This window comes from Python bivittatus, unplaced genomic scaffold (genome assembly GCF_059951505.1).
Source record: "Python bivittatus isolate LINGU-HERP-01145 unplaced genomic scaffold, Pbiv_v1 ctg000700_np1212, whole genome shotgun sequence".
Taxonomy (NCBI): Eukaryota; Metazoa; Chordata; class Lepidosauria; order Squamata; family Pythonidae; genus Python; species Python bivittatus.
In genome coordinates, this window is record NW_028277098.1 from 44,769,768 (window position 1) to 44,795,661 (window position 25,894).

General features: G+C 38.9%; 1 protein-coding gene across 7 annotated transcripts in view; it reads right to left on the reverse strand.

The window, feature by feature from the left end:
• Positions 1–25,894, reverse strand: part of ZFYVE9 (zinc finger FYVE-type containing 9) — a 65,526-nt gene that overhangs the window by 12,536 nt on the left and 27,096 nt on the right. For all 7 annotated transcript variants that reach the window (XM_088154594.1, XM_007432953.3, XM_088154592.1 and 4 more), the window contains 8 exons: positions 23,530–25,619; positions 16,512–16,611; positions 14,256–14,432; positions 13,592–13,761; positions 11,297–11,420; positions 8,497–8,619; positions 7,587–7,742; positions 2,437–2,661 (listed from right to left, as the gene is read on the reverse strand). In XM_088154594.1, the coding sequence (XP_088010720.1) occupies positions 2,437–2,661; positions 7,587–7,742; positions 8,497–8,619; positions 11,297–11,420; positions 13,592–13,761; positions 14,256–14,432; positions 16,512–16,611; positions 23,530–25,407 (2,953 nt within the window). In that variant the 5' untranslated portion in view covers positions 25,408–25,619. The remainder of the gene's footprint in view (positions 1–2,436; positions 2,662–7,586; positions 7,743–8,496; positions 8,620–11,296; positions 11,421–13,591; positions 13,762–14,255; positions 14,433–16,511; positions 16,612–23,529; positions 25,620–25,894) is intronic.

The window sequence follows — 25,894 nt, forward strand, 5'->3', positions numbered from 1 at the left end:
ACCTGCAGAGAGCTGGGACCAAAGTAACAAAGGCTACCATCAGTAACACACTACGCCGCCAGGGATTCAAATCCTGCAGTGCCAGACGTGTCCCCCTGCTTAAGCCAGTACATGTCCGGGCTCGTCTGAAGTTTGCTAGAGAGCATTTGGATGATTCAGAAGAGGATTGGGAGAATGTCATATGGTCAGATGAAACCAAAGTAGAACGTTTTGGTCTAAACTCAACTCATCGTGTTTGGAGGAGAGAGAATGCTGAGTTGCATCCAAAGAACACCATACCTACTGTGAAGCATGGGGGTGGAAACATCATGCTTTGGGCCTGTTTTTCTGCAAAGGGACCAGGACGACTGATCCGTGTAAAGGAAAGAATGAATGGGGCCATGTATCGTGAGATTTTGAGTGAACACCTCCTTCCATCAGCAAGGGCATTGAAGATGAAACGTGGCTGGGTCTTTCAGCATGACAATGATCCCAAACACACCGCCTGGGCAATGAAGGAGTGGCTTCGTAAGAAGCATTTCAAGGTCCTGGAGTGGCCTAGCCAGTCTCCAGATCTCAACCTCATGGAAAACCTTTGGAGGGAGTTGAAAGTCCCTGTTGCCCTGCGGCAGCCCCAAAACATCACTGCTCTAGAGGAGATCTGCATGGAGGAATGGGCCAAAATACCAGCAACAGTGTGTGAAAACCTTGTGAAGACTTACAGAAAACGTTTGACCTCTGTCATTGCCAACAAAGGATATATAACAAAGTATTGAGATGAACTTTTGATATTGACCAAATACTTATTTTCCACCATGATTTGCAAATAAATTCTTTAAAAATCAGACAATGTGATTTTCTGGATTTTTTCCCCCCATTTTGTCTCTCATAGTTGAGGTATACCTATGATGCAAATTACAGGCCTCTCTCATCTTTTTAAGTGGGAGAACTTGCACAATTGGTGGCTGACTAAATACTTTTTTGCCCCACTGTAATTATAAAGTTGGCTTAAGTTTCATTTGCCTCTTAAATAAGTACACCCATAAAAGAAACACTGAAACAGAGGTTTGAAAAAAATGTGCCAATTGTCTCAACCCTGTATTCATTAAGAAATAAGCTGTTAATATAGTCAGCTCTATAATTGAATGTCTTGTTATAATTTTTATAAACATACATACACAGAGTAAAAAAATGCAATCTTATTTAAAACTTAAAAGATTTTTAATGAAAGAAACATTAAAGTTATTAGATTCAAACCAAAAAGAAAAAAAACCAGAAACTACATTCATATAGTACATTAAGATTTAATGATTAACCTATTATTTGCTTTATGCTGTTTTGCTGAATAAATTACAATTTGGTGGATTCAGACATCAAACTAAGCCATAAAACACAACGTACAAACCACAGTGGCTTAATTCATAGAATGTATGCAAATAGATCATGGCTTAATTTGATGCTGGAACCAGATCTGTGTTTTTAAAGCAAAATGGACACAACTATGCAATGGACTGATTACCCATCCCATGACAGATCCCTTGTACTTCCCCAAATCTGCTCCAGAGCACTGGGAAATTATCTGGATCAGATTTCAGGAGTGCCTCCATGGCATTGGCTAAAAGCCAGTATGCAATATTGAAATAGAACAAATTCCAATTTTATTTTTTACTGACTCAGTAGGAAACATACATTTTTATCATATAAATATATGTCAGTAAATACATTAGTATTTTATGCATTCATATAATTTTACAAATAATACTGTATCAAATGAATTTTAATGTTAATATACTTGTTATTACATGACCAATTTCTATGCTTACTTATTGACTTTTGCAACATTTATAAGACCCTTTTTTACTGACATCTTCAACAAGCGGGTAGATAATATTTTATCTTAGTAATAACCATCTCAGTGTTGCTTTATAACAGTTCTCACAATCATGTCCATAGGTCTCTGAGCTCTTTTTTTCAAGTTTCTAAAATCTAAATTCCAGCTGTAATATGAGGGGATATTCTACCTCTAAGTTTTATTTCCATTTACCATGAAATGATTGATTTGTTCAGGCTCGTTATTTTAAGAATACATTTTCAATGTTTGTTTATACATTATTTTTGTCTCCCATAGTCAAATGGAAGTCAAATTACAAATAACTTTAGCCAGCAGAATCCCATTTTAAAGCTGCCTAAAAATATCAATTTGGATCACAACAATTTGGTCCATGAATAAGAGCTTTCATCATGTGATGATTAATGCACTCCAAACGATCCCTTTATGTGAACAGAAGAAACTTTTGTTCCATTCATGGAATAGAGCCAGGATACAAAGCTAACAATGTTATCACCCAAAAAAGAGTCAAGTCCAGTTAAAGTTCTTCTCTCTGCCATTCCGTAGATGTTGTTCTCCCAAAGTAGCATAAAACATATCTATATTTCTAATAAAAAAACAGGACTTACATCTGTATTCAGCTCCGAGCCTTAGCATCAGTCGGATTGGAAAGACTTTAGCCCAAGGAGTCTCCCATTTCTGGATAAGAATCCCAAATAAATATGGTGGGGTGGGAAGCACCAAGTCCTGCAGTGACTGATACGCAGGTGTAACATATAAGAAACCACCATGCTCCTTACTACTAAGGAAATTCTGACTGAAAAATGAGTGTCCTAGGTTGCCCACAACATTACCTACAAAACCAAAAGTACAGTTATTTTAGCGGTAATGTACCATCAAAACTTAAACTGAAAATTGCATATAGCCCTTATTCAGTAAGTAATCATTAGTAAAACTAATTATTTAATGTTAAAGCATACTAATACTAAATTCCAATTAACAACAAACTACAGCAAAAAGAAAGCAGTCCTTTTATCCAATTAATAATAGTGCTTTATTTTTCAAACCTGATTTAGAAAATTTCTGCATATAATAATTTAAATTTTTCCTTCACCGTTTTCAACAATTAATGAAATATTTACAATGTAAACTCATACTTGAATTTTAGACATACACTCTAAAACAGACTTGCAAGGGAATAATAATGAATTAAAGTTTTATCCTCCTGGCCTAACAGAGTAAGTCAGTCAGTGAATGCATGAACATAGTATTCAACTGTGCATATGTAAGCATCTTATTAGTATGCATATTTAAAATGAATCGTTTATTGAGCTGATTTAATGAAGAAAATGTAAGAAATAAACCACCCTTTAAGCTTTTCAATTTATTTTTAAAAGCCATTTTTTCACAAGGAACTAGTATTTCTTTATAATGCTTCTTCTAAAACTTCACAAATATTTCTAGTTAGCTAATCTTCCAGTTAGAGAACTAATCCAAATCCCTTTAAAAGCATATGGCATATTCTTTCTCCTTTAGAATACATTTCAGCGAAATACATTTGAATTTTCTGTTAAGTTACTAGGTTCTCTATACCTAAAACTCATCACTAGGAAGGCAAATTTTATGATTGGTAATTTTTCATATATATGAAGTTTTTAATATCGAAAACCATTGCAATATTTAACATCTCACTTGTATTCCAAAACAATATTACTCCAGGAAGGCTATTAATTTATTTAGAAGACTTACAGCTGAAAATGGAACCTGGGCCTCTTAATATTTAGGGAAAGTAGAAAAATAAAATAGTATGGATTATATATGTGTAGATTATTAATAAATTCATTAAACTTGTCAAGATCTTCTGCTTTAGTCATCATCCCTTAATTATTACTTGCAACAACACATTAACATACAAGTCTAGCCAGACACTTAATAAGCTGGAAAGCAAGAACTTCCACATACTGCAGTATATTTTGAAACTGAAGTAATTTCTGAGAGTTATCCCTTACATTAAAACAGAGAATAAAGGCCACTGCCTTCTTTTGGGATTCTTTTTCAACTTCCCAAACTTGCCTGTATCCCTGATAGCCTCCCAGGCCCAACACACCTTAGCTTTTGACTTCAAACAAGATTGGCTAGGCACTGCCACCCAGCTGGTTTTAAGATATTAATGAGAGTCAACTCACTGCAGTGAACTAAAAATAAAATACATAAATAAAGTTTTAGCTGGTTACAGCTTACTGTAGTTTGGTACAGTAGACAGTGAAGGAAAGCTTGGCTATACTGCAAGCATGCCTGTCACCAATCTAAAGTGATTCCCTCAGACCATTTAGGAAGCACTGTATGTTGTATCTACTTCTAACCACTCCAGCTGTATACACCAACGATGCCTCCAAATCCTTGTAAAAAGCTGTCAGAAAAAAATCCCTGCACTATAGTGCCAGTAATAAACAAAAAGAAAGATGATCTTCCTCATCTCCACTCTTAAATAGTGCCCCCTCCTGTCAAAAAGCATCCAGAGTCAACTGGTTTCAAGGCAGGAACTAACCTTCAACAGAGCCAAATGGCAACTCAAATAGAATGCAGGCTGGCACTATTCTGAAATGCATCATACAGTCAGGACCAGAAATATTGGAACAAGGATAACTGTTTTGGCATTTGGCCTCTGTATACCACCACACTGAAGTTGAAAGGAAACACACCCAGATAGGAGCGAAGTCAGGACTTTCAGCTGTAATTCAAAGGGTTTGACAAAAGTGGGGCACTAACCATTCAGGAAGTATGGCTAGTGGCATACACGCACCTCCATCGTTGGTGGCTCATAAGTAATGGAACAAACCAACATCATGACAAACATAAGGATCGCCTTTATTACCTGGATGAAAATGCCACTGGCTGTACTTCCTGAATGGTTAGTGCCCCACTTTTGTCAAACCCCTTGAATTACAGCTGAAAGTCCTGACTTCACTCCCATCTGGGTGTGTTTCCTTTCAACTTCAATGTGGTGGTGTACAGAGGCCAAATGCCAAAACAGTTATCCTTCTTCCAATATTTCTGGTCCTGACTGTATATTTTATCAAGTTCAAACAACCCTATCAACACACACACAGTTTAAATATGTATGTATGCATATGGGGGACGCGGTGGCGCAGCGGCTTAATGACGCTGAAAGTTGCCGGCCAGAACTGGTCGACGCTTCAGCGGTTCGAGTCCAGCCTTCGCGTTAAACAGGGTGAGCTCCTGTTTCCTCCCCAGTTCCTGTCAACCCAACAGGTCGAAAACTCACGTGAGTAGATAAATGGGTACTCTCACTCCGGTGGGAGGAAAAATGCTGGCAGCGCCTTGCAAAAAGGAGTTGGGAGCAGTTGCCGGTAAGCACGAAAAAACCGTGCGTGCCCGAAAAGGGCGCAAAGCAAGGGAAACCCCGCCTCCTGCGCTCACCAGCTGGGCTCTGCTCTAGGAAGGAGGCTCTGGAAAACCACTTCCGAAAAACAATTGCCTTGAAAACTGCAAGGACTTGTCCAAGCAGTCACTGCAGGGTCAGCAATGACTGAGTGCAGACAAAAAAAAAATAAAAATGCATGTATGCATGTATGTATGTATGTATGTATGTATGTATGTAATTTATTAAATCTCACAACCCTGACTATGAAACAAAGTTAAATGATTTCTTACTTCCCATCTTAACTCCAGTAAGCCATTGCTTGCATTCCCTTTGGAGTAACATTTCAGAAAAAGATCATCTTATGTCCCACTATCAATTCATACACCCAAATATACACATCTGGATACCATATCTGAGCTGCTACACTGACAGTTTTAAACATTTGTCTCAAGATATACATACTGCAAAAAAAAAAAGCAAATAAGGCAAATCATTTCTATTATTTGGTAGCATGTTTCTGTTAAGAAAGCATTTGTTTAATGGGTTCTCTTATTTCCAGTTTAGAGCCCAAAACTGGAACTTAAGAAATTCCAATATAGAACCCGGAATTCTAAAAAATGTTAAATGAGAAAAAAAAACTAAGACCCTGCATGGGACAACTTTAAATCCATATTATACCTGGAATAGATATGCACATAACTTCCATTATGCACTGTGGCTTGGCAAACCCTAAAATCCAACTATCAATGATGATTATGCCTACTTAGATGTTGAACAAATGACACTCCCTCCTTGTTTCACATAGGGAAGCCAGCTGGACTGTCAGAGGAATCTCATTTCAACATTCGCATTAGGATAGGGTCCCTTACCACAAGAGAGTCAGTGGGCTAGCTTAGGATGCTGACAACAGTCCATGTGATATAATCAGGTATGTCCTTCAACAGTGGGAACATCAGGAAAGTTTAAGAGGAATAATCAGTAGGCTCTGCCCCACCAACATTTGACACTTGAGGCCTTTCTTTCACTTTGAGTAATGCTAGAGTTGGCTGTAGAAAATACCCAACTTTTACAGGAATAAAGCTGCAAACACATGTGGTATAATATTCTAACAGCAGTGATCATAAAGTAGCCTAAATCCTGCTGAAAAAATTTCTTTTGTTATAGTGAAAATCCTTTATCAACCCTATCTTCCTTCAAACCATTGAGAATTATACATAATTATGCACAATATTTTTATTCCAAGCAAATTTTCTGTATATGTAAAACTGTTATGACACAATAATTTGATTCACTGCATCTATGCCAGATAATAAACTGTTTGTGATAAACTCTGTAAATTTAGTGCTTCCTTTTCCTTCTCAACTGCTTGTAATGTCACAATAGAAACAAGTCACATATTAAGTATGCTTTGTGGACTACTGAAGGAATGGATGTAGTAGGTTATGAATCATGAATCATCCACTCACAAAGCAAGAATAATTTTTGCTATTCAACATGTAATTCATCATCTAAATTATTTGTATGAACTAGAGAAATGTAAAATACCAAACCCTAACCAAGTAAAATTTGGCTATTACAAATTATTCAGCCTCAAAGTACTGTTTCTCACATTACAGAACAATGTGCCCAAAAGAGAGTATTCAAAAACAAATAATGGTGAGGCTATAAATTATGCAATATCACAAGTGAGAAGCACTTTGCTTAACTGGCAGAATAATTCTGTATCTTGGGAAATACTGAGGAGATCCATGACAGAGAATGCCAGCTCAGGATCAATGAACTTTGTGTCCAAGTTTGTCTTTATGTTTCCCTTTATATGCTTGTGGAATTACTTCTTTCAGGTATACTGCCAGCAGGAAAAACACTGGCATGGATGTATGACACTGGAGTTTTCTGCAAGTACTCAAGATGCAAATGCTAATCCACAGGAGGATTTTGTTCACCTATGAGCCAGCACTTTGACTATATTACCAATCTTAGAAGAAAGCTAATCTTACTAAGAAATCTGAATTTAATTTTAATTTAATTTAATTTAAATAAATAAATAAATAAATTAATAAATTAAATTAAATTAAATTAAATTAAATAAATTTAACTGAATGCCTTGTTAAGCAGCTACATGCTGCCCCAGTTATTAACTACTTTCTTGCATGTAGTAAACAATGGAATAATGGAAGTAAAGAATGGGAGAAACTGTTTCATAATATAATAAAATGGCTCCACCTAGTTTGTGAATGGACATACCCTATGGCAATTATTTCAAGGTGGATCCTCCCAACCATCTCAAATATTTCCATAATATTCCAAATGTACTCAGAACCCCAAAAGGCCTATTTAACAATTTAAGAAAGGTGCCATCAATCATCATAGTTTTTAAATGGGCAATTCTCTTACCTGCCAAGGCATCTTGATAAAGTTGCACAAAGTGGTTAAAAATATCCTTAGGTAAGCATTTTTCATCAGGTAAACATTGGAGAAGAATTACTATTTCTGACTGGCCTACTGCATGCATTCCCTTTGTAGTAAAGCACCAGCATTTCCTGTTCACATCTGCAAAAAAGAACATATAATGATTTTGAAATATTAAGTTAGTACAGATACTACAGAATGCTGTTTGTTTGTCAAAATAGATATTTTATAGGCATTATCCATAAGAGGTGTGTATATGGATTAGGAACACTGCACTAGATGGTCAGGAATTTATTTATTTACAGTATTTATGAATCACCCCAATCAATTAAGACTTTGAGCAATGTATAATAAAAACAAAAAATAAACACCACCACCACCACCACCACAATTAATAATACCTAAATGCATTTAACTCTTCTTCCCACTGCTACTTTTCTAATTAAACAGAAACTTGCAAAGTGCTACATAATATCACATTTCTGATCCAATCTGGCATCTTCTGCAGCAGTTGTTAAAAATTATGTGAAATTTTAAATTAAGCATGCTATCCAGTTGCACATGTAACCTATGATAGAAGTATAATTTTAACAAATTCATTGTTATTCAGAATTATTAAATGGAGATTCTTCTCTATTTTATTATCATATTCTTGAGTCAAAAAATCAATAGTACCGATATAAGCAGACTTTTAAAATTTCTGAATGTGTCCCCTACCCACACCCTCCCCCAAAAAACCTTACAAACTTGTTCTGGCTTTGGCAAACAGTAGCTACTAAGAACCAGCCCACCATTACTGAAGAATAATTGTTTGCTAACAGAAATCTAACAACAGAGAAAATGTGTACTTAATGCATTATATATTTGCTATCTACTTGAAATAACTGGGACTTACAATTCACAATTTTAACCATGGACAATAAATTTGCATTTAGAACAAATACAAGAGGATCAGGACCACCATCTTCCAGCTGTTGCATCACTGATATGTGAGATGGTTTTTCTTCTACAGTATAATCTAAGACAAAGAAAGATTATGTGTTGTTTACCAGAAACACTGCAAAATGTACAAGATCTTATGTACAAGAATATCTATTATATTAGAATCATAGCATTAGAAATAGCGATTTAGGCTATCAAATTCAATCTCCTGCTCAGGGTGGGGGGTGAGGAATCCAAATTAAAGCATCTTAACAAATGTCTATCCAGCTTCTGCCTGAACAAGGTCATTTGGAGTTTCTTCCCAACATTCAACTGAAATCTGCCTTTTTGTAAACAAGACCATTATATCAAGTCTTGCATTCAAGGACAATAAAGAACAAGTAGTTGAACAGTGCTATCATACTCATCCTCCCTCATGAGCATCTGCAAAATCTGCCCTTACATACTTTGTATCCTGACATCCAATACAAGTATCTAAAGCACAGGGTTTGTATCATTACATCATTATGCATGTTTATCACTTGGTCCCTTCTTGCCCCCTTCCTAGAACCTATGCCCTCAGGTCTTCTCAAGGCTAAAGAATCCTAATTAATTTAATCTCTTCCCACAGGATTTAGTTTTTAATTCCCTAATCATCCTTATCACACTATCTTAAGGAGTTCCAATTTTTCTCAATCCTTAAAAGTATGGTGCACAAGCTGGAACTCAAAATGAGGTCTGACCAAGGCAGAATTAAGAGGATTATTTCCCATAATTTGGAAACTGTACTTCTGTTGATGCAGCCTAAAATTGCATTTACTTTATATTAGCCATATCACATTGATATTGAAGTGGTGGATAGTTTCTGCCTTTTGGGATCAACCATCAACAATAAAGGAACAAGCAGTTAAGAAATACACCACAGACTAGCACTCAGTAGGGCAGCCATGAAGGCCTTGAAAAATATATTCAAATGCCATGATGTGTCTATACCTTCCTAGGATCAGAATCATGCAAGCCATGGTATTCCCTGTGACACTGTATGGAAGTGAAAGTTAGACTTTAAAGAAGCAGGATAGGAAAAGTATTGTTGCCTTTGAACTTTGGTATTGGAGAAGACTCCTGAGAATACTAGGACAGCCAAGAAAATAAATTGATGGATCATCAAATAAATCAATCCAGAGTTCTCACTCGAGGCACAAATGACCATGCTCAAATTATCCTACTTCAGATACATTATGCAAGGACCCAGCTCTCTGGAAAAGGCTCTGTTAGGAAAGATGGAAGGAAAGAGAAGAGGACGACCAGCAGCAAGGTGGCTGGACTCAGTTACAGTGGCACTGAGTAGGAGACTTGAAACAGGTTAAGGATAGATTGTCATGGAGAGGATCTATCTATGTGGTTGCTAGGAGTCGAAAATGACTTGATGGTACATAATCAAGCAATCAAGCAATCAATTTCACATTACTGACTTATACAGGTAGTCCTCATTTAACCATGGCAATTGGGATCAGAATTTCCATTGTTAAATGACATGGTCATAAAGCGTGACATCATGTGACTGTCCCATGGTCACATGATCGCCATTTGCACCTTTCCCTGCCAGCTTCCCCCAACCAAAGTTAATGGGAAGCTGGCAAGGAAGGTTGCAAGTTGCTGGGGTAAGTCTCCCCCCCCATTTTTTCGCGCACATACACCGTGCCCTCTTTCTCCCCTTTGCTCGCACACACCCCACACCTCCTCCCATGGCCTCCCTGCAATCGCACATACCCTGCATTTGCACACAAGTACTCATGCAACCCGTGCCCTCTTTCCCCAGCCTCCCTGCAATCACATGCACCCTGTGCCTCATTCCCCGGCCTTTCTGAGCTTGCACCGCACCAAGTACCCCCTCCCCCAACTTGCACGTGGCCTGTGCCAGGGCTCCCCTACCCCCATCCAGCATCCCCGCGCTCAATACGTGGGACTCCCTCTGCTTCTCGCTTAACATCCTGTGAATTTTGGGTTACAATGACAACCAGGACTGCCTGGATTGCCATCACTAAGTGATGTGGTCATGTGACATCATGCTTTATGACCGCATCGCTTAGTAATGGCAATCCCAGTCCCAACTGCAGTTGTAGCTCAAGGACTACCTGTACCTGGAGTAATTCTCTTTATTATATACCTAGGTGATCACGAAAATCTCTTCAGAAGGGCTTCCTGATTATATTATGACCTGGACATTGTCAACTGGTGATCATGCAGAAGTGGGCCTTCTCTATGAGAATATTCTCCCACCTGGTATTCATGAGGTATCAACTATGGTGACTTTAAAGATACCTGTGGAAAGGATAATGTGGGTATGTGTATGCATGTATGCTTGGGATTTTAAATATTTACTTTTAACAGTTTTATTATCACATTATTAGTTTTAATTTTAAACTATCTTACAACATTGACATGGCAAACATAAATAGATTATCCACATGTTCTACAAATTGTCACAGAAATTGATACTATACTGATTAACTATACTAAGAAATCCTTTTTTTGCAATTGTCTTATTTTGTATACTAAATGAACATTTCCGTATTCTCCATTTCTGGTACATTAACAAATATAGTGCTACCACAGAATTCCCACTTGTGTACAAGAAAATAATAACACCTCATTATGCATACCCTTATCCACCACTAGTTAAAAGACAATCTGAGGCTGAAGAAAGTAGAAATAATAAACCCATTCTATATAATATTGTATTTTTCATTTACATGCTAGCATTCATCACTCACCTCCTTTTACCCCAGTAGAGATGAGAATTGGAGGAAGCCCATCTTCTGGAATAAGATTCATTGCACTGCCAACTGGACTTCCAACCTGAGTTATATTTCTTGAAAATACAAGTGTGTTTTCAGTCTACAAGATATAACAAACAACATTATGTAAATGAACAAGTAAATGTACAGTTACTCAAACCCTAGTCACTTCATGGCATGACTATTGCAATGTGCTCTCATGGTGCTGCCCTTGAAGACCACTCAGAAACTTCAACTGGTCCAGAATGCAAGGCACAGGCAGTAATGAGCATGCCTTAGTATGCCCATGTGACAGCTCTGCCAGCAAGCTGCACTGGTTACCTGTATGCTTCCAGGTGCAATTCAAGGTGCTGGTCATGACCTATAAAGCCCTAAATGTCATATGGCCTGGTTACTCAAGGGCTCTTTTCTCCCATGGCATCAGCCCAGTCAGTTCAATCTGACAGAGTTGGTGCACTTCAAGTCCCTTCAATTAAACAATGTCATCTATCAGGGGCCCAGATTCATGCCGCCTCTATCAGGGTGCTTTCCCTCTGGAACAAGATTCACCTTGATATCCACGTAGCTCCCACTTTGCTGGCATTCTGGAAAGCCTTAAAGACCTGACTATTCTCCCAGGCCTTGGGTTAGGGTTCTTGGGGCCCCTGCCAGATTGTGTGTGGATATGGTTAACCAGATCCACCATCATTTTTTGTCGCTTATTCTTTTATAATTACAGTATTCTGTTGTTATTCTGTTGGTTTTATTATACACTGCCCAGAGTTGGTTGGAATTTGGAGGTGTCTAAATCCAATAATTTAAATTAAGTAAAACTTAATCTAATCTTCATTACAAACATTCATTACATTACATTCATTTCTTCTTTACAAACATAAGATACAAATACAACAGTAAGATCTTAAGTAAGAGGACCAAGACAACTAGTATTCTTATATATCTATAATCTGATAGAATCTTCCTTATACATGGATACAAATACAATTCATTTTTTCGATATATACAAAACACAATTTAGAGCTTCCATGATTGTTATGCTGGAAGAATGGAGGTCATTTTCATTAATTTCTCAGTCCCATATGACTCAACCCTACCAATACCAAATGGCTGCAGGTGTCTGGGCCACCCACATCTGGGGATATTCCATCTTTAACCATGGATGGGGTAGCACTTCCCCCTTCAAGGTTGGTCTGCAATCTGGAGGTCTTCTGGGACTCATAGCTCCTACTTGACAAGCAGGTATCAGCTGTGGCCAGGAAGGCCTTCGCACAACTCCATCTGGTGCACCAGTTTTGCCCTTTCCTAGATCAGGGAGCCCTTCAGACAGTCACGCATGCCCTAGTCACCTCACGGTTAGACTACTGCAACATACTCTACATGGGACTACCCTTGAAGACCACCCAAAAACTTCAACTATTCCAGAATACAGCTGCATGAACAGTAATGGGCATGCCTCAGTATGCCCATGTTAAGACCTCTGCTTTGTGAGCTGCACTGGTTGCTGATTTACTTCTGGGTGCTGGATTTAAGGTGCCAGTTGTTACCTATAAAGTTCTACATGGCCTAAGGCCTGGTTACTTGAGGGACCACTTGTCTCCCATAAGATCTGCCCAGCTGATTCAATCCTGCAGTGTTGGCGTGCTCTGGGTTCCTTCGATTAAACAATGTCATCATAAGGACCCTGGAAACGCAACTTCTCTGTGGCAGGGTCTACCCTTCCCCCAAGATCCAGATGGCCTCCACTCTGCTGTTGTTTAGAAGAGCCACGAAGACATGGTTCTTCATCCAGGCCTTTGGTGAGGGAGAGACCCCTCGCTTCATCATACTTGCCATCTTTTACTATTATCTTTTATGTTTTATTAATTTGATTGTAATTTCTTTCTTTAATTGTTGTGAGCCACCCAGAGTTGTTAGGAGTCAGGCAGCATACATGTTTTTTATTATTATTATTACTATTGTTGTTGTTGTCATCTCCCATGCTGCTCAAGTATTCCTCAACTTTTATGGAAGAAGTCTCCCTGTTTGAGGAAGGGCATTTCTTTATCCAGCCATTGTTATATACTATTAACTATGCTGGGTTGTTTTTGTTTTGGGTTTTTTGGGTGAATCTTTGCTCCCTTTGGGACTAGCCCTTTGGAATTAGGTTTCTAGCCTGGTGCCTTAACCACTACACCAAACTGGCTCTATGCTGTATATAAGGAAATCTAAAGCATTCTTTCCCATGCCATTTGAATAGTGCAATATACTATATAATAAACCAGGGCAATCATTCACCTCTTCTGGCAAAGTATTGTTGCTTATAGGCTTGCTTGGATCATGTGATACTGCAAGTGCTCCAGTGGAAGTTGTTCCAGACACTGTTAATTTGGTTGCATCAGCAACTTCACCATTGGGTAAGATGCCATCAGCAAACCAAACACGTCTTTGTTCTCTAGGCTGAGCCACTACGGAGAAAGATGAGATTAGCTTTATGAAAGAAATACATGCATGAGAAGTGAAGCTAAATGCCTTTAATATACAAAACAATGATACAGAAATATATAGTAGCACCTTTTCTAATGCAATTTGAACAATATTTATAAATGTTCCAAGACCACAATTAATCAAACATCACAGGAATAAGTAAAGTGCAATTCCAACAAATCTATGCATGTTATTACTTTGAACTACACTCCAGGTAAATTATGCAGATATGTTTTCATGATCACTCACATATCTGTAAGATGACTATTCAACTCCATGAGATGACTGATTACCTAGATTTTGTGGTTTAAAGAAGAGGTATAATTATTTGCTGAGAAAACTCATAATCCAGTAGTAATTTGAAATCAGATATTTTTGGCCTAAGCTAAATCTTATGATGTGATTCAAATTAGTTCACAAACAGATGGAAATAACAGGATTGACCAGGGATGCATAACTTTTCAAGGATCCATACCTTCAGTACCTGGATGCTTTAAAACTCCCACTGGTACCATAACAGTAGGTGGTGGAGAGTTCAGCACTCCAGAAGCCTGGACTTGCTGCAAGGGAGGAATGGTAGAACAGTATTCAGCAGGATTGTTAGGATTGGGGCTCTGACTAGAGGCACTCAGCATATTCTCCCAGGCTTGAGCTAAGAAAAGATAAAAATACAAAAAAATGCAACTGTTACCAAATAATAATAACCATTAAATTATTTCCATTTAATAGGTCATTATTTTCCTTTTATTAGAAATACAGAGGTAGTGTTAGCCCAACAGAAAATGAATTCATTAGCCATAACAAGTAAAGACTGTGTTACGGCAAACAAAGCAAGGAAGTTTTTAAGTTAGAAGAGTTAGCTATTTCAGATTATGGAACTATTATCACTATGGAACTAGGATTACACAGCCAAGGCTGCTAATTACAGATTTTTAACAGCAATTTTGCCAGATTTTTCAAACAATGCTTGCGAAATTATGATTGAATTTGTCCTTATGTAGTCAAGACTGCTACACAATTTTTTTTCAATACTTAAACAGAGAAGCCACAAATTCAGAAGCTAATAGAGCAGAGGAGTGGAACTTGAGGTGGGAGGGGACTAAAAACTTAATTTGGACTGACTTTAGGTAGTATGGAGACCATATACAGAGAGTATTCAAGAGAGTGGAGACTACTACAGAGAAGGTGTGCTACTTCACCTCTACCCCAGGTCCCTCAAATTTCAGCAGGCATTCTCTAGGATGAGTAGATTTGGGTCTGGCACGGCATTGCCTGATGTAACCCAATACTGTGCTAATTGTTACAGGAAACAACTAGCACTTTGAATAGAATTCACATCCTACTGGCAGTCAATATAACTTAATATAGGTGTAATTCAACAGTGTTTAGCTTGTTCCTTTACAAGCTTGGCTGCCTCATTTAGTACCAGCTGTAGCTAGCTTCCAACTCATCTCCTAAGGCAGCCCTACATACAGCACATTGCAGTGATCCAATCAGATGGGCATCAGGGCATGAGTTACTGATGTCAGTTTAAGTGTGATTTTATTTTAACTTCTTAAATTAATCTCAAATGTAGTTAAATTGTTAAATTAAATCTATTTATGGTTCCACCCACTTTGGGTAGGTGAAATAAGTTAATATGATTATGCTGTGCACATTTAAAATTTTCTCTTTTTATCATTATTTGAACTTACAATTCAGTAATAATATCTGAGAAGATCTAGGAACTTCAGCTATAGATTCAGAGGGCAGAGATAGTGGCACCTGGGCTTCAGAATGTGTACTTTGTGATAAGTATTTTTCATTCTTGATAAATGTAGAAGATATTTCATTAGCAAGTCAAAATAGGCTTCTACAACTGACAACTGGATCTGTAAATATGTGGATCCAATCTACTTGCATGACAAGTGCTGTAGAAAATACGCACCCATTGCACTATTCCCTTTCTGGTTAAGCAGTGTAACAGAAAGTCCAGAAAATGAATGAGAAATAGTGAGCAAAAGAAATTAAAGGCAGGAGAGAAATCACAATCATTTAATATACCTCTCCATTCCTTCCCATCCTTGCAAAACATCTTGGCTTCCACTATGTCTATACACATTTTCCTCTATTGCCCATCTCTTTCTTTCTGAGGAACTTCATCCAACCACAACTTTCTCAATCTTCCCCCTTCTTCTCAACCCATTCACTTTTGCTTTTTCTCTTGTGTGTGTGTGATGTGATCTTCATTCATCTATCTGCATGGTCACTTACCTTTGTATTCAATTCAAATTCATTCTATACCCATTCAGTTTTGATCATATTTCTTGTTTTACCATACACACTTCTTAAGTATGCCATTCACACATCTTTCAACTTACCTTCATGTTTCTCCTGACACACCCAACTCTCACTTCTACAAAGTGGATAGAAACATGCTCTTATACACAGCCATTTTCACCTCTTTTGACAAAAATCTTTTCATGGCAACACATTACACACTAACCACTACCTTTATATCCAACCTTTATGCTACATGTCATTTTCAGAAATTGGAAAGTTCTGTGGTACCTCAATAGTGCATTCTAGGCACTAAATTATTATAGGTATCATTTTGAAAATAGTTTTATTAAAATTATGTCCAATATGAAAATACACTGGACTGCACAACAACCCCCACTCATATGCTAGAAAGGCTCCACTAACCACAAAACTAGTGGAACTTGAATATTGTTTCAACTATATTACTTACCATTCATTAGTACCGAATGGCAAATTACACATACTCTGGCTTCCTTTCTATCCATATATAGCAACTTGCATTTCAGACTACAGCACGCTGCACAGAAAACCTTAAGTAAATTAAGAAAATATATTTAAGTCATGTATAACTAAAATCATTCAGACAGAATGCTCTATCTATATTTCCAAGACAAGCATGCTTGAGTTTTTTCTAATATGAAAGTGCTAGAGCATAAAACAAAATTGCTTAATACAAGTGTAAAAAGTCATTATATAGGTTTCAGATTGAGTAATACTCTAACAAAAATTTTCCCCACAGCAACAAGGTAAGATGGATTAAGAGATAGTTGATTGGCTCAAACTCTTCCAAGAGCTTTCATGACAGAGAATGGACTTGACCTTGAATGAACTGTCTTTATGAGCTCTTTATTCAATTGTATTCTTCCAGAAAATATTTTTAAAATGTAATATATTATAATAATATATTGTTGACTTGTAATAAAGTTGAAAAATTAATTTATTTCTATGTTAAGATGATAACTTGTGCAAATCAGAGTTCATTCCAGGAAAGCTGACACAAAAGTTCTGAAATGTGTTATTTTTTTCTAAACCTAAAAGTGATTTATAATTGCATATATATGATACCGCATATATACAACGCTTACTAAAATAAGCATTTTACTCATGACTGCCTCATGTTTATACAAGTAATCCTCGATCTATGACCATTCATTCAGCGACCATTCAAAGTTATGATGGCGCTGAATGAATGGTGGTTATGACCATCCTCGAAGTTCCAACTGTCCCAGCACCCCCACAGTCACATGATTGCGATCTCGGCACTTTGCAACCGGTTTGCACTTACATCCAGTTGCAGAACCCCGCAATCACTTGATCGCCATTTGCAACCTTCCCTGCTGGCTTCTCAGAAAGTCAACAGGGAAGCTGGCAGGGAAGATCACAAGTTGCTGGGGTAAGTCTCCCCCATCCACGCACCCTCCTCCAGCCCCCCTGTGCTCATACCACACCAGCTACTCACATATCCCCTCACACCCTCATGCACCTTCCCCAACCCGCACCTCTTGCACACACCCTTGCAGCACCACCCCCATACCCCCATGCCCCCAGTTGCTCCCTTCCTCACCCAGCAGCAGTCACTTACCTGCCTGCCCGCCTGGGACTTGCAGCTTCCTGCCAGCTTCCCCATTTACTTTGGTTGTGGATAGCCAGCAGAAAGTTGCCTCACCTAACAACCATGGGATTCAGTTAACAACAGCAACCAGGACTGCAGGGATTGCCGCCACTAAGTGATGCAGTTGTGCTTTACAACTGCACTGCTTAGCAACAGAAATTCCAGTCCCAATTGCCATCGTAAGTCTTCTTGCTATTTTTCCAACGTATCAGTGTCCCCTATATATAAAATAATGAACAAACTACAATTTTCAGCTATAAAAACAAAATATTTAAATATAAAATAAAGGAATAAAATAAGTCCGCCAATAAAAAGTTGTAAGATCATATAATCTTATCTGTAGTATTTAGCACTCCTAAGGAATCATGTAATGATAATAATCACTCCATTTACCAACAGAAATCTAGAATTTACAACTCAGTAAAATATAGATACATAAAAATAAACAATCAGCATGTAAGCTAGCTGTGAACATAATTATTTTCAATGGCTTTTCGGGATTTGGTATCATCAATATTCACTTCTCAGAGGAACAGAATCAGCTATCTGCAGACTAGACAAGCTATCAAGGAAATATGTTGTCTCCCAGGTGCAAAGATCAAAGATGTGGCAGAGAGGCTTACCAAACTCATTAAGCCCACTGATTATTACCCCTTTTTCCTCTTTCATGTTGGGACAAACGATACAACAAAAAAAGAGCCAGAAAAAAAAATATATCACAGGGTGAGGAGCTAGGCAGAAGGCAAAAGAGTTAGGAGTACAGGTAGTGTTTTCATCCATACTTCCAATGGATAATCAACATCCAATGAGGGAATGGAGGATTTCAGAGGTAAACTGCTGGCTCAAGGGATGGTGCTGTAAAGAAAACTTTGGATTTCTGGACCATGGACGACGCTACTACAAGATGGGCTTCTGGCAAGAGACTGGCTCCATCTCACAAGGATTGGGAAGAATATGTTTGGAAGACATCTCGCTCAGGCCATCCAAAGGGTTTTAAACTAAATCTGGAGGGGGAAGGAGGCCAATTTCTAGGAGCAAACCCAAAGCATAAGCCCCAGGTCAAAGAATTTGTCAACAAGGAAAGAAGTGGTGAGAAGGAAGGGGCACTCAGGTATAAAACAGGAGATGCAGCAAGCAAACACAAGGTCAGCCATAAAGGGCTCAGATGCCTGTGCTCAAAGTATGGGGAACAAACAGGGAGAACTTGAAGTCCTAGTACGAGGGCAGGTATGACATTGTCCATATAACTGAAACTTGGTGGGATGGAACCTATGATTGGAATATACTACTAGAAGGATATAATTTGTTCAAAAGAAACAGACCCAACAGAAAAGGAGGAATTGCATTATATGTAAAGAATTACACCTATACAGAAATACATGATACCAAGGATGAAAACCTTCTTGAAAGTATTTAGGTGAATATTAGGGGGGAAAATGACATTGCTATCGGTATGTACTACAGACCACCCAACCAAGCAGAGGAAATAGATGAACTTTTTGTAAAGCAGTTAGCTGAGATGTCCAGGAAACACAACATTGTAGTAATGGGGGACTTTAGCTACCCTGACATCAACTGGGAAACAAACTCTGCAGCAAGTAGGAGATTGAACAGGTTCCTGGTGTGCCTAGTTGACCACTTTATCATCCAAAAGGTAGAGGAGGAAACTAGAGAGTCAGTTATACTGGACTTGATATTTACTAATAGGGATTAAGTGGCCGAGGTAGTGGAAGTTGTAGGAACTTTGAGAGAGAGTGACCATGTCATATTAGGATTCACCATAATGCAGGCAAGGGTAACTGAACAAGTCAGATTAGTGCTCTAGAATTTAAGAGATCTGACTTCAACAAACTGAGAGAAAGAACAGGAAGGATCCCATGGATGGAAATCCTAGAGGGAAAAACAGTTCAGGATGCTGGGAAACTCTGAAAAGTGAGATAATAAAGGTCCAAACAAAAACCATATCATGGAGAAAGAAAAACAAGAGACATCTGACAAAACCAGTGTGGTTGCACAAAGAGCTCCCTGTCAAGCTGAGGACAAAAAGGATAAGTATAAAAGATGGAAAGAGGGGCTTGTAACTAGAGACAATACCAGCAAATAGCCCAAATCTGCAAGGATGGATTCAGAAAGGCTAAGGCTCAGAATGAGCTAAGACTTGCAACAAATGCCAAAAATAACAAAAAAAAGTTTCTTTTGATATATAAGGAGCAAGAGGAAAGTCAAGGAAATGATTGGTCCCCTAGAAGGAGAAGATGGCAAGAAGGAGACAGGCAGCAGGGAGAAAGCAAAACTGTTTAATTCCCTTTTTGCGTCTGTCACAAAAGGAAAAAAACAGTCCAACCTGTCAAAATCAGAACCATGGAAGACAGAAGAGGAATGCAAGTCAAAATAGGTAAAGAATTGGTTAGAGAACACCTAGCTGCTCTGAACGAGTTCAAGTCTCCTGGACCAGATGGTTTATACCCCAGGCTACTGAAGGAGCTGGCAGATGTGATCTCAGAACCACTGAATGAAATCTTTGAGAGCTCCTGGAGCACGGGGGAACTGCCAGAGGACTGAAAAAGAGCTGATGTGGTTCCAATCTTTAAAAATGGGGGGGAAAGTGGATCCAGGAAACTACAGACAAATCAGCTTGACATCAATACCTGGGAAAATCCTGGAAAAGATAATCAAGCAGCAGGTTTGTGAGCATCTAGAAATGAACAAGGTGTTTACTAGAAGTCAGCATGGGTTTCTTAAGAATAGATCATGCCAAACAAATCTTATTGCCTTCTTTGATAAAGTGGCTAAATTAGTGGACCAAGAAAATGCTGTGGATATAGTATACTTAGATTTTAGTAAGGCATTTGATAAAGTAGGCCACAGTCTACTTCTTGGTAATATAGAACAATGTGGGATAGACAGTACCACTACCAGATGAATTTGCAGTTGGCTGGCCTTAATGTCCTTAATGGAACCACATATCTACGTAGAGGGAAGTATGCAGTAGGGTATCTCAAGGTTCTGTCTTGGGCCCAGTGCTCTTCAACATCTTCATAAAGGACCTAGATGAGGGGATTGAAGGGGCGCTCATCAAATTTGCGGATAACACAAAGCTGGGGGGAATTGCTAACACTTCAGAAGATAGATTCAAGATTCAGAAAGATCTTGACAGACTTGAGCATTGGGCCCCATCCAACAAGATGCAGTTCAGTGGAGAGAAAAGTAAAGTCCTGTGCTTAGGCAGGAAAAAACAGAGGCACAGGTGCAGAATAGGCAGTACCTGCCTCAACAGTAGTGCCTATGAGAGGGATCTAGGTGTCCTGGTAAACCACCGCTTAAGTATGAGTCAGCAGTGTGCTGCAGCTGCCAAAAAAGCCAATGCAGTCCTGGGCTGCATCAACAGAAAGATTAAGGGAAGTGATAATACTGCTCTACACTGCACTGGAGAGGCCACATTTGGAATACTGCATCCAGTTCTGGTTACCATAATACAAAAAAAGATACTGAGGCCCTAGAAAGAGTGCAGAGAAGAGCAACAAAGATAAAGGGTCTGGAGGCTAAATCCTATGAAGAACAGCTAAAGGAACTAGGTATGCTTAGCTTAATGAAAAGACTGAGGGGAGATATAATAGTTCAATACTTGAAGGGCTGCCACAGGAAAGAGGGCGTTGATTTATTCTCCATAGCACCTGAGGGTAGAACAAGCAGCAATGGGTAGAAGCTTGTCAGAGGGAGATCCAACCTGGAAATAAGGAATTTCCTGACAGTGAGAACTATTAAGCAGTGGAACAGCTTGCCTCCCAGAGTTGTGGGTGCTCCATCACTGGAGGTTTTCAAGAAACGATTGGACAACCACTTATCTGAGATGGTATGAGGGCTTCTGCCTTGGGGAGGGGGTTGGACTAGAAAGCCTCCAAGGTCCCTTCCAACCCTATGATTCTAGGAATATGCTGATGATACCCAATTATTCAGGCTCAGGAAACAGGTAAGTTTAATAATCAATCAATCAATCATCTTTCAACCCTGAGCCAGCTAAGTTGTGCTGTCAAGGTCCTATCCCAGCACCTGGTGGCTATGTGGGTCTGAATGGAGAGAAACTGACTTTGATTTCATCCTACTAAGACTGAATGGCTGTAAATATTAGGGGTCCCTAGATCTGAGGATTCTCCATCTTTAATCTTGAATGAGGTTGCACTTCAAGAGTAGTGCATAATCTGGGGGTCTTCTTGGACCTACGGCTCTTTCTTAAAGTCCTTTACTCAGCTCCATCTGGTGCACCTTTTCTGGATTGGGAGGCTCTTCAGTCACTCATGCCCTAATCACCTCACAGCACAACTATTGCAATGCACTGTATGTGAAGTGGCCCTTGAAGATCACTCAAGAAGTTTCAACTGGTCCAAAATGCAGCAATGTAGGCAGTAATGGGCATGCCTCAGCACATCCATGTGACATCTTTGCTTCACAAGCTGCACTGGTTGCCAGTATGCTTCTGGGTGCAATTCAAGGTGCTGGTTATCATCCATAAAGACTTATTTGGGGGACCGCCTATCTCCCATAGTTTCTGCCTGGACAGTACAAGCTGGCAGAGTTGGCACACTCTGGGTCCCTTCAATTACACAACACCATCTATTAAACCCCAGGAAGTGTGCCTTGTCTGTTGTGACCCCTGCCCTTTGGAACAAGACCCCTCCTAAGATCCACGTGGCTCTCACTCATGGGCATGAAAACCTAGCCTTGAAGACTTAGCTATTCTCCCAGGCCTTCATTTTGGTGGAGGTTGCCTGCTTGTTGGGTGACCCTTTGTACATATTATGTATTTAGTGTCTGATGCCATCTTGTTTATTCATATTATATTGTGCTTTTATTTTGTTATCTGTTTAATACTGTGAGTCATTCAGAATCATTTTTGAGTCCGATGTCACCTAAATTTAATAAAATAATGATGATATAAGTAGTCCTCAGGTTACGAGATGGCAATTGGGACCGGAATTTCTGCCACTAAGCGATGCGGTCATAAAGCGCAACATCATGTGACCATTTCACTTAGCAACTGCAATCCTGAGAGTTCTAGTTGCTGTTGTAACCCAGGACAGCATGGGTTGTTAAGTGAGGACTTCATGTGACCGCAACATGGGAAGAGATGGAGTCCCAGGCAAGCAGGCTGGTGGGCAAGAGCTGCAGGCAGGCACTATGGGGCATGGGTGAGCAGGCGCCACCAGTGGGCACCACGGGCAGGTGCTACAGAATGCAGATGGGCGGATGCTGCAGGCAGGCACTATGGAGCACAGGCAGGTGCTATGGAGCACCGGTGGGCAAGCACTACAGAGTGTGGCAAGTGAAAAAGTGGTAGGAGCAGGAGCAACTTGCAGGAGTGACTTGTGACTTCCTGCTGGCTTCCCCACTGACTTTACTTGTGGGAAGCCAGCAGAGAAAGTCACAAATGGCAATCAAGTGACCGTGGGATACTGCAACCATTGTAATTGCGAGCCAGTTGCCAAGTGCCCAAATTGCGATCACGTGACTATGGGGACACTGCGACAGCCACAACTTCGAGGAACAGTCATAAGTCCCCCTTGTTCAGTGACATTTGCTGAATGAGTGGTCGTAACCTGAGGAATACCTGCAATAATTCAAATAAATATCACATTAAAGCAATCATGCATCTTTACTAAAACAGTATTTATTTGTATTAGTCATTAGTTTTCTTGCAGCAACTTTCAAAAATGAACAAACACAATGTATTGTTGAAAATAACTTCAAAAACATTCAGAAAACCTGAGAGCTAGAACTGGCTATTTTAGCTCTGGGCCTTCTATTATTTATAAGATGTTCCAATTAAATATAAACGTACCTTTCCACAGGCTCTGCAATGGTGCCTTCTTTTAGTGAATGTAAATCTGGCCTCACATTTCATACAGTTTGGTGCTTGAGAATCTGGGACCCAAACTGGAGCCACTTCACCCAAAGTAGTAAATGGCTTTCTTGTATGAATACCCAGCTGGCCGGCTCCAAGATCATTGTCAGGGCTATCTGACCCTGTTGCAAGGCACAAACTATTGGAAACTGCAGAATCATATTCATCTGCATGCTCCCCACTGGCATCTTTGACCAGAGCATTCTGCACTGTTTCATCAGAATATATATTTGTTGCTACATGTTCGCTTATTTTTATTTTTTCACTTACATCATTTTTATTTTTACTATTCCCACCACAGTTTGGAGGAACCAAGTCATTTTGTAAATGATCCAACAATGGCTTTGGAATTTGTAGTGTAAGATTTGTAGGCTGTTTTGGTCGGGCACCACCAAAAGGAACACTGAGAGGTTGTAAATTAGCTGCTGATTTTGCTGATGCTTCACTTGATTCAGAGGGAATCTGACTACAAAGATTACGCAAACATTTTTTTTTCATTTGGTCACCAGAGCAGTTCGAAGTGAGTCCACTTCTCTCTGTGGCTTCATTTCCTCTTTGTTCATAAACATTACTATAACATTCTGATTTGCTCTCTTCTATCTCCTTTTCCTCCGTTACAGAGTCTTCCTTGGAGGGCAAAGTCTTTGGAATATGAGTAATAACTGAGTTCTGTATTCCATAGGAATCACAATAATTGGGCAGACCACTTGACAATGATGTACCCATGACATCAGTTGGACTGGAATTTTCAAGCTCATTTACAGATGACCCTTTTAAATCAAGATCTATTTCTATCATGCCATCACTGTTACCTGCACTGATACCACATATTTGCCACTGTGCTTCATTTTCTGTGTTTATTTGTTTTCTCATCTCATTTTGTTGAGTCAGTTCTTCATTTGTCATCTCCTGACAGTCTGATGAACAAGCAGCCGTGCTGAATAATTTACTTGTGCTGAATTTTTTTTCATAGTTGCCAGCTTCATTTTCAACAGCAGTAACATCCTGAGAGGTCAAATATCCACCAGAAGGTTCACAATGATTGCCACTTCCTAGTACATTCAATTGACATGTTGTAGAGAACTCAACTATCCCTGACTGAATTTTTGAGGCTATCTGCTCTGTTACTGAAGTCTTTAAAAAAAAGCCATCATTATGTGAACTAGGTGAAGAACTTTTGGTTTCCGATTCTGTTCTCTGAGCAACTACATCAGTATCAAAACCTTCAACTGATGCATATCGTTCTTGCATTTTAATGCTTGGGTCAAATGGCCTCTGAAAGGGAATTACAATCCCTGCTGCAGCAGTTTGTGAGAACTGAGAATCTTTATTTGTGTTATCATTCTCCTTTAACAAAGAAGAGGAACAGTCACTGGATGAGCAATCTGCAGCAGCAGCAGCAGGAGCAGCAACAGTATCATGGTTAACAGAATCTTCATCTGGATTCAGCCTATTTGCTAGTACTGGTTCTTTTTCAGTAACTGTATCTTTTTCAACAGACCCATTTATAGTAATATGAAGATGATTGGTTTGTTGGATTTCATTATTCAGTGTAAAGCTAACAGTATCCATTAGAGGGGGGCTGGTGTAAGTTTTACAATCCAGCAACTTTGTGGATGGTTTTTTGTCACAGTTATGCATGACTGCTACAACTAGAACATTTTTTTCCTCTGGTAAACAGTCTATACTGCCACGTTTTTTTCCTTCATCATCCACAGAATTACACTGAATATTTTGATTACTACTTCTCATAACCAGCTGATCATCTGTTGTTGCCTGCTCATCAATCCACATGTTCGTGCTTTCTTGGTTCATATTAGGATTTTTGCCATTAGAACAGTAATCTCCTCCTCCTATAGATGCAGTGGCTATATGCGACAGGGAAAAGGATTTCAATTTCTCTGGACACTTAGAAATCGTTGATTCATTTACATTGGCTAGAGCTGGGTTTAAAGTCAGCCGATGAGGAGGAGGATCTAGGATCTGACTCCACTTTGCTTCCAACAATGTAGGTGAAATAGCTTCATCTAACAAAGAAAAAAAAAGTTGATCTAAGTCAATTTGCAGCAAATTTAATACAGATACTAAAACATAAATAAATAAAATAGAACAGAAATAAATAGAATTAGAAAACAGAAATTAAAATACTATTAGTTACATAATTTGTACAAGTTTAACTTGTTTCGTATCAAAGATGCATAACTTTCCTTTTATCAAAGCTGCAAAAACAGAGAAATGTCCAAAAATACTAGCAAATAAATAAATTTCAATTAAAATTGTAGTTAAAATTCAGTTAAAATTT